The sequence below is a fragment of the Squalius cephalus genome, assembly GCF_949319135.1.
Source record: "Squalius cephalus genome assembly, chromosome: 24".
Classification (NCBI taxonomy): domain Eukaryota; kingdom Metazoa; phylum Chordata; class Actinopteri; order Cypriniformes; family Leuciscidae; genus Squalius; species Squalius cephalus.
Window position 1 is genome coordinate 25,059,208 of NC_137145.1, and position 16,609 is coordinate 25,075,816.

General features: G+C 39.1%; 1 protein-coding gene across 2 annotated transcripts; it reads right to left on the reverse strand.

The window, feature by feature from the left end:
* Positions 1 to 1,897: 1,897 nt before the first annotated feature.
* On the reverse strand, positions 1,898 to 8,131 carry tmem267 (transmembrane protein 267). 2 transcript variants are annotated; one of them, XM_079860535.1, is made up of 3 exons: positions 8,052 to 8,131; positions 6,808 to 7,215; positions 1,898 to 3,360 (listed from the first exon to the last, which is right to left on the reverse strand). In XM_079860535.1, the coding sequence occupies exons 2-3, from the start codon at positions 7,177 to 7,179 to the stop codon at positions 3,025 to 3,027; spliced, it is 708 nt and encodes a 235-aa protein (XP_079716661.1). In that variant the 5' UTR covers positions 7,180 to 7,215; positions 8,052 to 8,131; the 3' UTR covers positions 1,898 to 3,024. The 2 variants fall into 2 exon arrangements, with proteins under 2 accessions (XP_079716661.1, XP_079716660.1); XM_079860534.1 differs by having other exon boundaries at positions 2,116 to 3,360; positions 6,808 to 7,218; positions 8,052 to 8,123.
* Positions 8,132 to 16,609: the final 8,478 nt, after the last annotated feature.

Genomic DNA, 16,609 nt, shown 5'->3' on the forward strand with positions numbered 1-16,609 from the left:
AAGCTGGCAAGTATTTACAGTTATTCCAAAGCCTGTGGCTAAAAAGGCAGCAATTATCTTCAGTAACAACAGAAAGTATTTCTGTGCTGTTTTAAAAGGTTATCCGATTCCTTAAAGGAAACCTCCACTGTTTTTTTAAATAGGGCTTATTCACTGTCTTTCCTACATTTAGATAGGTGGGCAAATGCATTTTTGTCTCAGTGCATGCATTGTTTTAGTTTGGCAGGGTCACCGCTAGCTTAGCTTAGCATAATGAATGGAATCCTTTGTTACCAACTAGCATGTCCTGAATAAAAGTGATAAAGATTCAATTAAATAAAAAACCTAATTACTTCTTGTGGCCTGCGTATTCACAACGAGTACAAATAGCAATGCAGATTAACACTAGGTGATTTCCTAGGCAGATATTGACTTGGGACTATATTGGGGCGAAGCACAGGCTAAGCACTGCTACTTGGGCGCAGAGATATCACACACTACCTGGAATCCCCCAACTTTCCTCAACATACCAGCGTGACCTGCACCAAATATCTTCGCTTTTGGACTGTGTTTAGTTTGAGAAGTAACAGCTACAGCAAATATGGTAATTACATGAATAGTAAAAGGTCATATACGAATGTAATGTTTCACAGAATTCCATCGAATGTGTAACTGAGAAATCAATGGCTAGCAGCTCTGGATATCTGTACTTCAACACCTCTCTACAAAATTAAACGGTATCGTGTTTGCGAAGAGCATTTTGCTCCGGAGGACTACTTTGAAAAAATGCTATATGGACACAGAAAGACGGTACTACGCCTGAAGGATACGGCCGTCCCATCCATTTTCAAAGCACAGACAGAACAAAGTGCACATGTATGTTGTCTTTTATCACTCTTCCTTACATGAATCTGTGTCTTTATTCGGTTGTAAGATAGATGCTGAGCTGCTGTATATAGACTATAGTTCAAATTGCCTCTTCTAGTATAACCTCATGCTGAGTTCAACCTGTTTAACTTGAACAACCAAACTGAAAAAAAAAAAAAGGAAAAAGCTGTTATCGTTACCTGTGAAATGAAATGACTGAGGGCTAGCTATATTTCTCATATACTGTATACTTGGTGCAGGTCATGCTGGTATGAGACAGTTGGGGGATTCCCCTATGGGGATTCCAGGTGGCAATATCTCCGCGCCCAAGTAGCAGTGCTTCGCCCCAATATAGCCCATATACAAGTCAATATCTGCCTAGGAAATCACCTAGTCTTAATCTGCATTGCTATTTGTACTCGTGAATACGCAGGCCACAAGTAAAAAAACATTTTTTATCACTTTTATTCAGGACATGCTAGCTGGCAACAAAGGATTCCCTTCATTATGCTAAGCTAAGCTAGCGGTGACCCTGCCAGACTAAAACAATGCATGCACTGAGACAAAAATGCATTTGCCCACCTATCTAAATGTAGGAAAGACGGTGAAATAAGCCCTATTTCAAAAAATAGTGGAGTGTTCCTTTAAGGAGTTTTCCATGTTAGCAGTGTTTTTCTATCACTACAGAGAGAAACACGTCCTTCAAGTACGCCTACAGTGACCTTCAACTGCAAATACACAACACACAATCACCTCGCACAAACACTAAGACCATCAACACATCCATTCCCAGTGCCTATTCCTGGACGCATGACACATCATGAGTCGAGTGTGAACACAGCCTTGTGCCTGTGGTTCCTTTGGAAAATCAGTGCAATAAAATGGGATTATTTGAATAGACAAGTCTAAGCTAAATATGAACAACACAATGCTGAAGCTTTCAAATAAGGTTTGTAAGGGTGTTTCCCGACCATCTATACTAGGGCTGGGCGACAATATCGAATATTCACAATGATTCTGCTACTAATGTTAATTAAATGCACTAGATTTAAAAGCACTTTTTATTTAGCCATTAAGTTTAAGTCACTTCGCAATCCTTCATTTTCTCATTAGCATTAATAACATTACAACTTTAAATCTTAGTAGAAACAGGGGCATTAATGACCAGTAATAGAAATCCAAGTGATTGGGAATTGCACGAGGCTGAAAGATTTCCCAAAGTGTTCAAGTTAGTCATACGGATTTGCCAAATTGTCCAACAGAAAGCTGCTCGTTCTGAAAGCGACTTTAATGGGCCTTTTTTTTTTTTTTTTTTTTTTGCCAAAATTGATTCAAAACTATAAATCAGCAATTTGTTTGCATTATCACTCAAATCACTCACTGAAGCCTTTGTGTGGCGTCTTAATATACAGTATGTGGGTAAATGTTGTATTACTATTGTTATATTGGCTAAAATTAATTCATTATTAAATATTAACCAACATTAAATATCAACTACTTTAAATATTATCTACTACTATAACTATGAGAATCTGGATCCAGATCAGAAAAAATGTAGAGCAAACATAGAAATAATCCTTTCAAAATAGTCTGTAATTTGAAGCCTTTTGACCATCTTTTATACGAAAAAAAAATATCAGGAGTACCAGTACTCAACATTTAAAGTGGATCAAAAGAGTTCATCAAAGTTGTCCTAAGACAAGAATGGGCATTGTTCAAAATTCATGTATAACTTTGGGGAAAGGTTTTGATCCACTTCAAATGTTGACTACTGTGTGTATATACATAAACTGACATTATCTTATTAATTGGTCAAAAACCTGCAAAAATTCTTAATGTCACTTCTCTATTTGCTCTGAGATTGATTTTTTTTTTTAGGAAATATTGTACTAAAACTGCTGCAAAATAGACCTAGAATTTAACTTCGCCCACCGCTAAACCTCACCATACATATTAAAATATTCACAGTCTTCACAGTCAATGCAACCTGATTTCACACTCATACCTGAACAACTACAGTAGTTAAAGTATCAAACAGACTGGAAATCTCTGAAGGAAAAAGGACAAAAAGTGTTGGAATGGCAATAATTGCAGAGAACAGCTGATGGAAATATTTCCAGTGCCATGTTTGTGCTGGGAAACATAAATAGACAAACAAACATCAATTAAGACAGTGTATCAGACGTCTATGGCGACTCCGTGTTTGGTGGAGATCATGTCTCTCGTGCCGGTCAGATACATGAGCACAGAGCACAGGTGAGGGAGGGTGGCTGTGATGGTGACGTACAGCCAGTAGGGGATGGGCGCCGTGTTGCCGAACGGAAACACCCAGAGGCCGTGGCGAACGCCGTCGCGGATGTGGTGTGACGTCAGCGAGATGAACAGCATCCAGGGCAGGGAGCACCAGGAGTCCTTGAGCCGACAGGCCCACATGAGGAGGCGCAGAGACACGCACAGCGCTGGGATCAGGCTGGAGCAGTGCAGAGGAGGCCTGTGCGGCAGATTCACAGCAGCCTGGTGGAGGGGAACAGCACAAACTTTGGATCAGGATAAAGGCCCGTGTTTGGGTTTAAATTGCAGCACTTGCAGTGAAAATGTAGCAAAAGTGTCACTGTAGAAATGCGGTAATTTGAGTCATCAACCATGATTATTTCATCCCGTGAGCAAAAGTGATTAAATTGGTCAAATCCAGATGCACATTTATTTAAAAACTGAAATTTAATTATTTTTTAACTCAGTGGAAACTTAATCATCTTTAAATATATTAATATATCTATATTTAAAAGAAAATCTAAAAATTAAAATGCTAAAAAAAAAAAAAAAGTAAGATGTAACCTGAAATTTCAAATATTGTATTGGACAACGAGGGGGTGTTAAGTCAAAAACGTCTAAAGTCATATTTACACCACGGAGTTAAAGGGTTAGTTCACCCAAAAATCAAATTTGTCATTAATTGCTCACCTTCATGTCGTTCCAAACCCTCAAGACTTTCGTTCATTTTTGGAAAACAAATGAAGATCTTTTTGATAAAATCTGAGAGCTTTCTGTCCCTCCATTGACAGCTACGCAACTACCACTTTAACTTCAAAAAGTTTCATAAAGACATCTAAAATGAATCCATATGAATTGAGCGGTGTAGTCCAAATTTTCTGAAGAGACTTGATCGCTTTATATGATGAACAGATTTAATTAAGGCTTTTATTCACATTTAATCATTGATCAGCAAACAAACAAAACGCGCGAGAACAAACCTCATTGGTTCTTGCTGAAGCTCAAACGTGCAGCGTAACACGAGAATGAACCTCATTGGTTCTTGCTTCAAGTGGCACAGGACCACTATTTAACAGTTACGGTGCACTACACCAGTGATGGCCACATTCAGCAGACAACACAGCTGTGTATGAGTCACAGATAGGCCTCATGGTGGAAGACGAGATAAAGTGCATTCTAGAGAAATTCCAGATAAACACAAGTGTTGCAGCTGCTACAGTAGACAGCGCCAGCAATATGGATGTTGCACTGAAGACTGTGAAGCTTTTAAAGGTTGAGTGCTTTGCCCATCCCATAACCTGGCGGCCCAGAAGGTTTACAGCATCAGTGCCATTACAAAGTGGTGTGCCAGACCTCGAGCTATCGTGGTGTGGCTGAAGAGGTCCTCCATGGCTAAGACCGTCCTGCGGGAGAAGAGGCAACTTCTCAGCAAGTAGAGTAGCCTTAGAAATCTCAAAAAGTTGTTTGTTTCAAACATCTTCAGTAGATTGTAATTCAAAAGTAGATTGTTTCCCATGTGTGCCATGTTACAGTTTCTATTATGAAGTACTGTTATTTATGTGTGCAATATTGTTTCTACAGCTTACAATGGAGAGCCTTCAGTATATTGAGGAGGAAGGATTGGATGGCCATGAGGAGGACAAGGCAGAGGAACATGTATGTTCATAATCTTGTAATAGGCTATTTAAAATCAACAACATTTTGCCGTTTTGGGATGAGGACCGAGAGCTACTTCAGGCAACGACCACTAAAAGTGGTGCCCTCTCCTTGGCTGAACAGGTCCAGAAAGAGATTGAGATCTACACAAGTCTGTCTTCAATCCCATCAGGACAAGACCCTGTAGCCTGGAGGTGGGGAAGCGGGACAGCCTCCCCAGATTGTCTGCACTTTCAAACACATGTGTACAGGCCTCATCGACACCATCTGAAAGGGTTTTCTCCTGTGCAGGACATGCAATAAGTCAGGAGAGGCGTTGTATTTTGCCAGAGAAAGCCAAATCTGGTGATATTTCTGCGAAAGAATTGCTGAATTTTGAAGCTACCAAGAACACCGACTTTTTTGCTGTTTTTAGTACTGTAACGTATGTAGTGTTAAGTTATTGCAGCTGGGTTAGGTGTGTTAGCTGAGTTTTTATTGTAAATTTGTTGCTTTGTATTTACTTATATCTATAGATTTAAGTATACTTTAAACTCTTAATATATTGTTCAATTTAAGTAATCTATTTTCAATAAAAAAAGCCGTTCTTTCATTTTTTTTTTTTAAGTATCGGTTCAGGCACGTTACTGTTTTAAAAGTATCGATTTGGCACCAGTATCGTATAAAGCCCAAACGATACCCAACCCTACGTAACACGAGAATGAACTTCAATAGTTCTTGCTAAAGCTCAAACGTGCTGCGCAACACAAGAATGAACCTCATTGGTTCTTGCAGAAGCTCAAACCTCATTGGTTCTTGCAGAAGCTCAAACCTCATTGGTTCTTGCACGTCTAGCAAACATGCTTGAGCTTCCGTTTACCAGAACTGATCTGTGAGTTGATGAATGTTTATATGTGAATAAAAGCCCAAATTCAATCTGTTCATCATGTAAAGCGATCGTGTCCCTTCAGAAAATTTGGACTAAACCGCTCAATTCCTATGGATTAGTTTTACGCTCACTTTATGAACTTAGTGTAGCTTTTGGCAGTAGTGTATCTTTCAATGTAGGGACAGAAATCTTTCAGATTTCATCAAAAAGATCTTCCTTGTGTTCCGAAGATGAACGAAAGTCTTCCGGGTTTGGAATGACGTGAGGAGTAATTAATGACGGACTTTTAATTTTTGGGTGAACTAACCCTTTAAGGCTGCTCTATGTCTGCTCAAAATTCAGTGTAAAGACAAAATGCCACAAAAGCCAGAAGTAAATCATCCCTGCACTGACCCACTTCAGCCCATAGTATCAAAGCAAATAGTTGTAATGTAACTGTGTATGGCTCCTTCGAGCAGCATTAAACAGTCTATGCAAAGACACCTAAAGGCCACTACAGAAATGCTTCTGTACCAACTTTTCTGCATAAAGAGACTCTAAAATTAATAAAACAAATGTTTATATTAATGAACAAAGCTGCTATGTTTCTAGGCAAACCTTATACAGATTATGGTCAGGATAATACATTATTTTGCTTGCTAGAAGAATTGTTCATTCCAATTATGATTATGATATTATTAATAACAGGGCTTGACACTTAATTTTTGTTTGTTTTTTCCCCCCAGGGATAACATGCTCCTAAAATGATATATTAAGGAACGGATTAAAAGAAAACTTTAGTGGCACAATAAAAATGTATCAATGAATGTGTTTTCCTTAATAAAGGGATACAAAGAGAAATGTACAAGCGTTTACTCTGAGACGTGCAGCGCTCATATTTATTTAATGAAATCATAGTCTTTTGAAGTTTAATAATCGCATTAGACTGTATCGTGATTCATGTTTGCCCATCCCCAAACTTAAGACATTGTATAATGATTATGAAGACGTTGTACCATTTAAGATATTTAAGACTTAAATTTATTTTTTTTTTAAAAATGAAGGACTTACCTACACACGCTCCTAACTAAATATTTAGGAATCAGCGTACCTAAGTAATTACTGTTTCAGTACAAGTGAAAAAAAATATGTTTCAGATGCTAATAAAAGACACAAATAGGTCTCACTTTGAGCGACAACGATCCAGCCATGTAGAAGTGGTCCAGGTCAATGATAGAGGCCAGAAACCCAGCCAAGACGACTTCATAGAAGTCACTTTTCTTCCTCAACCCAATCACGATGGCCCAGGACCAGAGTCCAATGATGCCATGGACGGCGTTATCAAGGACAGCCCTGAGCCACAGATGGTGTTGGATGAAGGGGAGCGTCAGAAAGGGGTCGACGAGGAAGCAGAAAGCGCCCAGGCCTGCGCTGGCTAACAGAGAGGCAGTGCTGAAGGTCTGGAGCAGGGCCTGAGCTTTCTCAGTCTCCACGGCCAGGTTCAGAGGCACAGACATGCCCAAAGATGAGGTATCCAGCTTTGAGTAAAAACCCCTCATCGCTGGCCTCTTCCATGGAGGGGTCAGAAACCTGATCTGCTGGAAGACACAAGCACACACAAATTAAAGCACCCTTGCTAATGAGATGGTGCTTAGGCTAATAGTTATGATGCTCTAAAAGTTCTGACTTGACTAAGGGCAGATGAGAGTTTAACAGTGTCAGTACGCTTTCAGTTTTTCCTCTCAATTGCTGTTTTAAATTTAAGTCATCTCATATTAATAACACATCACAAATTATTTTCCAATAGACAAACTGTCACCATCAACAGATTGTCCAGGACTGTTTATATCCTCCATTAAACTGTGAATCATGACCACATGATCTTTTCATGACAACATCATCAATAAAGGCATGAACGGATCAAACATTTGTAAGAATATTAATAGCAGATTTATAAACACACACACATCTAAACACATATGTATGCATGTTAAGTAATGTCTATGTATGTGTGTGTGTGTATATATATACATATATATAATATATCGCTAAAAAAAGAATCAATAAGTAACGTTATAGATATCATTGCATTAAAAGTACATGAAGGTTGCCGAAATATGTAACATTATGTTTTTTTAAGTCTCGCAAAACTGCACTACAGTGGTGCTTTTACATTTAAATTGATAACTATATCAGTATTGCGATAGGATATATTTGCCAAGCTTGGTTATTTTTTTATTTATTTTTTATATATAGCATTAGCTTTGCTGCTAACTAGCTCATCAGCTAATCCACTGCTCAAAGCAAGTCACTACATTTATTAGCCAACATTACATGCACATAAAAACCTAAACAAATACTGCTTTTACATAGCTGCGAATAACACAAAAACACCAGACATAGTGTATATTAACACATGCCGTTTCCTCACCTCATTTCATTCAGCTCACCGGTCTGACGGACGGACTGTTTGTTCTTTTAGTGATATTTGATTCATGATCGCGAATCACCGAATCGGTTCCTTTGAATTAAATCGCGAGTCGACCGGGGAATGATACCAACACGACTGAGGATGACCTAGGCTAAACATGATGCTTTCCAATTCGACTATAGCATGCCCTCAAAGTATGTCGTTTTGTGAAGAAAATGTAGATACCGGTATTTGTTTAAAGGGGTCCTATATTGCTTTCCCACTTTTTCAACAAGTGTGTTGCTGTTTGAGCATAAAAAAGATCTGCAATGGTAAAGCTCTAAGTTATTTTATTTAACAGAATCCACTTTTCAGGAACTACAACGAATTCCCTGTCTTGGCTGACCAGTCTTGCAATAATAAAATTAGATAAAATATTAATTAATTAAAATGACATGACTTTTTTTTTTTTTTCGTTTTTTTGTTGTTGTTTTTTTCAGGTGATATCCGGACAGTTGGATCACCCTGATATTTTTGATAAGACAAATATCAAAATTAATTTTAATTCAGTAATTGATATCATTATCCGTGTGGAGTAAGTAAGGCAGGAGTCGATTCTGTTCCCTTCCGAAATTCCTGTTCCCCTTTACGCAATTATACTAAGCCTACAATGTGTAGTTGCCGCGTTACCATAGGACAGAATGTGTTCAGCAAACTGAGGAAGTAACAAGAAAAATGAACTAAAGTATCATCCCATTTTAATGAACATTTAATATTTGCTACCAAGCTATAATCACACACCTTCAAAGCGAACACACCACATGATATAGCATCCCTCTGAAGTGGGTTAGGCAAGCTTTCACACACCCAGTTTGAAACTGAAACACCCTTTGCTACCATCAGGGCTCTACAAACAAGATGGTACGGTTCTCTTTCAAGCATACAGTATATTACACAATAATACACATGATTGTGGTGCATAAAAAATACCTTGTTGTCTCCAAACACCTTTTCTTCTTGATGTCTCCCATTGAGTCAAGCAGAATGTTTTTGTTTTTGTTGTTGTTGTTGTTGTTGTTGTTGTTGTTGTTGTTGGGATGGGTATACAAAAATATCCAGACAACACGATAGGGGTATATTATTGCAAATCAGTATTAAGGGGATAAGGGAAAACTCAATGGAGACTTCTATACCGCAAATACTTACAACTAGGAACCAGTGGTGGCCCTCGTTTACAATGCCCACTATGACCTCATAGTTTACAGGGTCCATCTGAAAAAGAAAAGAAAAAACCCCACACCATTATGATCTATACCAGGTGTCTCCAACCCTGCTCCTGGAGGGCTACAGTCCTGCAGATTTCAGCTCCAACCCCAATCAAACACACCTGGACCAGCTAATCAAGCTGTTCAGGGTTGCTTGATAATTACAGGCAGGTGTGTTGGAACAGGGTTGGACCTAAAGTCTGCAGGACAGTAGCCCTCCAGGAGCAGGGTTGGAGACCCCTGATCTATACCTTGCAAACCAAAGCCTTGAGTATGTACCAACAGCACAAACGAATGTACACAAAGTCCTGAACAAAATGGGTATTAGCACAAGTAATAAAATGCTAAATAAATCAAATTTGCAGGACACCTTGAGCCTTTCATAATTTCCCTTCCATGTCTGTCATGGCAAATGTGTCCATATGGAATGCTTTGCCCGGTGAGGTCAAATTGTGCTTCTCACTTTCAGGGAAAGATATGCATTTATAACCTTGATAAACATTGCAAAATTAAACATTAATACAAAATATTAGCATAGCAGATGAAAGGCTTATCTGTCAAAATCAATGAAATGTGTACCTCACTCTCCAACTCCCTTCCAGGGCCGATCTGTAGGTCTTTGTATAATAGTTTATAGGGTCCCACTCTGGACAGCAGTACATAACTGTTGTTTCCAGCCCAGGCACTTTTGATACCTACAGAGGATAACCAAAAACAGCATTGCACCTGGCTATCACCTCACAAATAAATTAGAAATCAGACTAATTGTAACGGTCACCAGCTGGAGTGCCCTTGAAAGCCACCAGAGGGCACTCCACACCAGACTATTGTCACTCTCACAAACTACATTTCCCAGAACTCACTGCCCGGACTCATCATCACTGATTGCATTCACCTGTATCTCATTACCTTGTTAGTTTCAGCCTATTTATTCCATGTTCACTCATTCACTCACTGTGAAGTTTCGTTTTAGTGTCATTACGCCTTAAAATAAAGCTGCATTTGGATCTCACGTCTGCGTCTTGGAGCAGTATCGTGACACTAATATTGATCTATTAGAAGATCTGACTTTACATCAACACTTATGGCCATGCACTGCGTCTGTTGGGTCAGCTGGTACCTGTGTCGTCACTGTAGGGGTGTGGGACACAGGAGAGAAAAGTGGCATTTTCATTGAAAAGTTCAATGGAGACAGGGGAGAGGATCTAGTAGATTTTGTTGAATGCTTTGTTCAAATTGATAAGTCAATTGGTGAGGATGGAGGTGATGGTGGGGGCTGGTTTTCATATGACTTGGTGATGGTGAGGTCTACAGGTGTGAGTGAAGGGCATGACGTTTCTTTGTGTGCTCTTTTATGTTGTGGTTCTTGGGTAATTCTATGGGATATCCGGGATGTGTGTCTTTTAAATGGTTTGAGATGGTCAGTGTTGATTTTGGGGAATATCTTGCCATTTTCATCCCTTAAATCTGTGCTTTTGTCATGCAAATGGATAATTTCATACGGTCCCAAGCTTCAAGTGCACAAGCTTGCCCCCTTTCCTCTGCTGGGTTCTTATGTTTTTTCATAGGACCTTCTGCCCTACAAAAAAAATGGTGCCTGATTTGCCACCCTCTGTCTCCTGTACTGTTTTTTCTTTTTTTTTTTTTTCTTTTTTTTACAATGTTGTCCATCTTCTCCTTCAGAGAAATGGCCTTTGATATGGGTTCCTCTGCTATCACCGGTTCCTCTGCTATCATAGGTTCCTCTGTGCTGTTTACCTTTTCAGAAACATTGAAGATTGAAATTATTTCACTAACTTGTAATTGATACTACATGATCTTTATGTGGAACAATGTAAATTATCACATACCTCATACGTCTCAGGCAGCTCACAAGGATATCGTGCCTCCATGCCGAACATTAAGAAGAATGGTGAGAACCTAGTTGTCAGCTGTGTCTTGGTTCTAAGACCAAACATTACCGCATCTAGGTACTCGTCCCATTTTTCTGGTCTTGTAGCCACTAGTTTGCACAAGGCTCTAGAGTCATAACCAAAAGGAGTTGAAAGTTATGAGTAACCAAAGACACCAATATTTCCCTGAATATTGCACTCCCACAAAGCAACCCGTTAATGAAGGTTCACCTCTGAATGGTTCCATTTAGTTTTTCCACGAGCCCGTTTGTTTGTGGATGGTATGGGGCACAGAGGCTTCTCTCAATATTGAGGAAGGCACAGAGCTCTTCATTGATCTGTTTGCAAAACATACATTAACATTAATCAAAAAAAAAAATGTGTGAGACCATTACATTCCCGTGCATACTGAATTTAGTTCATTCAACAAACTACAAACCTGGTTTACAAACTCAGTGCCATGGTCAGTGAGTATTCTCTTTGGTGCCCCAAACCTGTAGATTTATGCTGCAGATTTATTTGGAATTGCATATGCCTCGGCTCATTTTGTATAATAGTCAACGAGGACGAAAATGTACTCTTTTCCCTGGTTGGTTTTGGTGACTTTCCCATTCCCAAGTCCATGCCCAGCAGTTCCAGAGGCTTATCCACCTTAAAATTAAAATAGCTCAATAAATACATTTATATTCTGTGAACTAATGAAATACCGCTCTCAAAACCCATGCACATCTGTGGACAAGCTTACATACACATATTGGGATGTACTTGGGCTCCTGCTTGATGGACAGTCTGCTGAATCGGCACTGGGCACACTGCAAAACCTGATGTTCAGAAATAACCACATGAGAAAACATAATCCATTTGTATGTTTCACAGCAAAGTTAAAAGGGAATAATTTAGTATTTACCCATTTATCGATGTCCAGGCCAGAAGAACCTCGCTGAAATGGCAAGCTTTGTTTCTTCCGTTCCACAGTGTGCTCCGTAGGGCTGGCATGGCATTCTGTGAATATTTGGTTGGCCTTTTTTTGTCCAACAACCACTTATTTTCTCAAACCCATACCATTTTTTTTGAGGAGATGTAGTAAAGTTGGCCATCTATTGAAATAGCTTTATTGCTAGTAAAATCTAAACAAAATCTACAAGGAGGTTCTGAAGGCCCAATGAAAGAAATAGGCTAATTTAAACTGAAATTGCAGGATAGGTTATTTTTGATGTTCTAGTTGCTGACAAGTCAATTATAAGAAGCCTATAGTCCATGGACAAGTATGGGCTTTTTGTTTGTATCAAGTCTTGGTGTATCACTACACCTCACTCCTGTCTGTGGAATTATCTAGAGTTATCTCCACTGTATAATTATAATTTAGAACAGATTACTTACCATCAATTTGGAAATTGGAGGAAAGTCTGCGAATTACATGTTTATGGTCTTTTTTTTTTTTTAATGCCAAATGGGCATGTGCCTTGTTTTATAGTTCATGATTTTCTCATACATTTTGGGATCCATTGTTGGAATGTGCCAGCAAGAATAGAAATTCAGGCGACAATGTTGTGTGGTCATCTCCCTAATTTATAACACCATTTATTAACTTGATTAATTGATTGCTTTAATTAGTGCCCTCTGAAATTGTATGTTAATTAATTATGATTATAATGTCATGTTGCACCCATGCATCTTGCATGTGAAAAATATTAAAGAGGGTAATAATAGCAATATATGGTTTTATTCATATTTATTTATTTATTTTTATTTCATACAGGGAACATAGAAGGTGTCACCTGAAAATATGTTTCCCTTGTGACAATAATATGAGGAACTCTTTTTCTCATGTGTATTTTGGTGACATTGAACATATTGTTAATACATTTTGTATACTGTTTACAAAGTTGTATATCATAATCCTGTCATCTCTGACGTTTTGCAATCTTTATAAATAATAATAAGACAATAATATGAGGCATTGAGTTTGGACGTCAACACGGACAGATAAGGCAATTTGTATGGGCAAAATTCAACTGAATATATTCAGACATAATGCAAAAACTATGTGCAAGATTAATTCAATTCACAGAAATATTACTGGAGTGTGAGAACCATTTTATTATGCTGCAGTGTCAAGACATTTAAATGTTGCACCAATGCTTTTGGCCTTTTTCACTTTCCGTACATCCAGCTGTGCTTTGATGCCTCTGCTACACATGTGTTGTCAGCAGACACGCCTCGTTGAGGGGGAACAGGAATTCCGGAAGGGAAGAGAATCGACTGCTTCACCGGATCCAGGATGATGTCCTGATCGAGAGACTCCCAGTCGATGAGGTAGTTGGTCTGAGACTGGTAGCCAGAAGAGAGGCTGACTGACACACCTAGGAGGGAGAAGAATGCCTTCCAGACTTGGAAGATGAACTGAGGACCTCATGCCTTCAGGGAGACTGGAGTGTCTGAATAGGGGCTTTCGCACCGGAGGAACCTTTTCATAGTTCCTAGAACTATTGGCGGAAGTTCCCGGATTTTGGCATGTTCGCACCGCAGGAACTAGGAACGATTTTAGTTCTAGGATCTCCTTTTGGAGGAACTAATTTACCTCCTACTTCAGAGTCGGGTCTAAACCAGCACACTTGCGTGTGTTCGGCTGATTGGCCGAACACACGCAAAACACCAGCACCTGCCATTTAAAAAAATAGGCTGTGTAAACACACAGATTATAGCCTATATATTTACTCCAGAAACTAACTCTACAAACATGGAAAACAGTGATAGATGGGCCTCTTAACCTTTACGCTAAGGAGAAAAGGGGGACAGAGCCAAACATGATTATGTATTTCTGCTCAGCTTGCGACACTGGACATCAACCACACGGCATACGCTAATACCTTTTCATTACTGTCTACTTTCTATGTATAACAGTTCTATCTAATAACGTATTAGACAGGACTGTTAGATAGATCGTAAACTAATAAACATGGAGAATGCGCGCACTGTGAGCTCAGGCTCTGGCATTCTCAGCGGTGTCAAAATAAAAGTCACAACAACAAGTGCGGCTTACGTCACTTCAGAGTTTCTACTGTCGGTGCGAATGCAACCCTAGAGGAACCATTAGTTCTCTGGGAACCACCCTGGTGTCTTGTTCCTTGAACTAAGTTCTATATCTACCTGGTGCGAAAGCCCCTAATGACAGAATAGCGCTTCAGTGGCCTCTAGAGCTGTATAGGCAGTCTTTTCAGACATATGGGGACTCTCCACCCGGAGGGGAGCCAACAGCAACAACCCGGGTGCCATAGCTACGGCCCTGTGTGACCAGGGGTGATGTGGGACAGGCAACAGAGAGAGCTTGCTCATTGGAAGCTGGCGAGGAGACTTCGAGATTGCATATTCAGGGCAGCACTGAACTCCTCAGACATACAGGGCCACAAGTAACAGTCACGGAGGAACGAGTGTGGGGTTAGAATTGTTCCATTATTCCATTATATTGGTCCATGCTGACCAATCGTAGCACATTCTCACTACAACCAATCACGTTTTGCTTTACACTTGGGGTAGGAACAGACTCATTTTGTATTCTATGGGCACTTTGTTTAAATTGATGATCAATTTGCGTTCCACAAATGCACAAGAAGTGATTTGTGATTTTTGTGAACCTCTTGTGGATCATAATCTATGTATATAATGGAATAATTCTAACCCCTATAAGTGAGAGGAGAGTGTCTGATGGAAACGAGAATGAAAGCCTGTTCACCCCAAGGACGATAACTATAATGATAACGATAAAGATATAGATCTAAAAATCATCCTACATATAAAATAGCAGCAGTCCACACCACAGCTATAACGATAACAGCACAGAGAAACAATATCGTTGGAATCACTTTCAGAACGATTTTTTTCTAGCTGACGAATGATAAAAACATTGACAGCCAATCAGAATCCATCCTGCTTTAAAGAGCTTGAGCATTTAAAGTGACAGACAAGCACGCACTTATAATAAACAACAATATTGTCCACTGGTGTGGACGCTAATATAGTTATCGCTAAAGTTATCTTTATAGCCAGTTATCTACTAGTTATCATTCTAGATGTGAATGCACCTAATGCCCACCAGGCCTGGCGAGGGTTCAACCGTCACACCAGAGATATTTGAGGTTTAATAATTCATATTGGTGGGCCTCATACCACAAGTCAGGCTGTAGGTAGGGTATCCGGGGGTCCGGTGCAGGCTGTTGGTTGAAATAGTGGGAATCGTCACCACTTTTCTCCCTGCTAGCAACTCAAGAAAAGAGCGAGTTCTGCTTAACAGGTAGTGTTGGTGGACCAACAGCCTATTGATCCACGTTTAGACCCTCTTAAGCACCACTTAGCTGGATTTAGCCTATATATCGTCAGTGGTTGAAGTGCATCTTTATTGTAATGTTACTGTATGTTGTTACAGGAAATGCCAATTATGCCTGCTATATGAAAATTATACTTAAAATATTTTTATTATGAAAAATAAATGCAATTTTATAAACTGAAATGTCCATGCATGCAAAATGAAAACAAATGCTGCCATCTGTTGGGGAAACATTTGTTTGCTAATAGAACTGGGCAATTTTTACAGCATTTCACATTGAATTTAATTGATAGAGTAGGACTTTCTGTTTCAGTCATGACTATTATAAACTGTCAAATGGATTAATTTGTCTAAAACTTTAAGTACATCCTCTCAGACTACAGCAAAATACATCAACGTTGTCCATTACACACTGATCAGAATCAGAAAGACCTGTTCTAAACACAAGTAGCCTAATGTAACACTATAAATATAGGCACCCATTGTACATACACTTAGATATATGCAGTATTTGATAGTGACACTTTTTAAAGTTTTCTGTTTATCATTAACCTAAATACACATGCAAATCAGTCTGCGTATGTCAGAGGGGTTTTAATAGTTCATCGTCAGTTCAAGTCCTTAAAGAAGCTTGTAGAACAGAAGAGCATTTTAACAGCATTAAGCCCTACAGGGCTTAGCTTATCACTGCGACTGACCAACATGACGGGGTAACTGAGGTGATCATAGTCCTTATAAAAGAGACTGTATTCATCTGATATACTTGATGGCATAATTGATCTTAGAGGATGAGTTTCCCCATTTACTCCCTAATATTTCCCTGACAAAGTAAAATCCTTGGGCCTGATAAGCACAACTCTTTGTAACCATTTGTTTCTAATGGGTGTAAACCATTCAAATCAAACTATACATATTACACAATGAATATAATACCATAGTACATCACACATTGTAATTACAAAGGCTATATGTCATCACTGGTCCGAAATGCAGTCACATACAGACATGACATAAGGCCAGATGAGATAACTGAACAATTACATTGCCACTAAAAAGTGCTGTAGAGATTATTGTAAACAAGGCAAACTGGAACTGCCT

Coding starts and splice junctions, on each gene's coding strand:
- tmem267 (XM_079860535.1), bottom strand. CDS start 7,179: ATGAGGGGTTTTTACTCAAAGCTGGATACCTCATCTTTGGGCATGTCT. Junction 3,361..6,807: donor CTGGATCGTTGTCGCTCAAA/GTGAGACCTATT, acceptor CCCCTCCACCAG/GCTGCTGTGAATCTGCCGCA.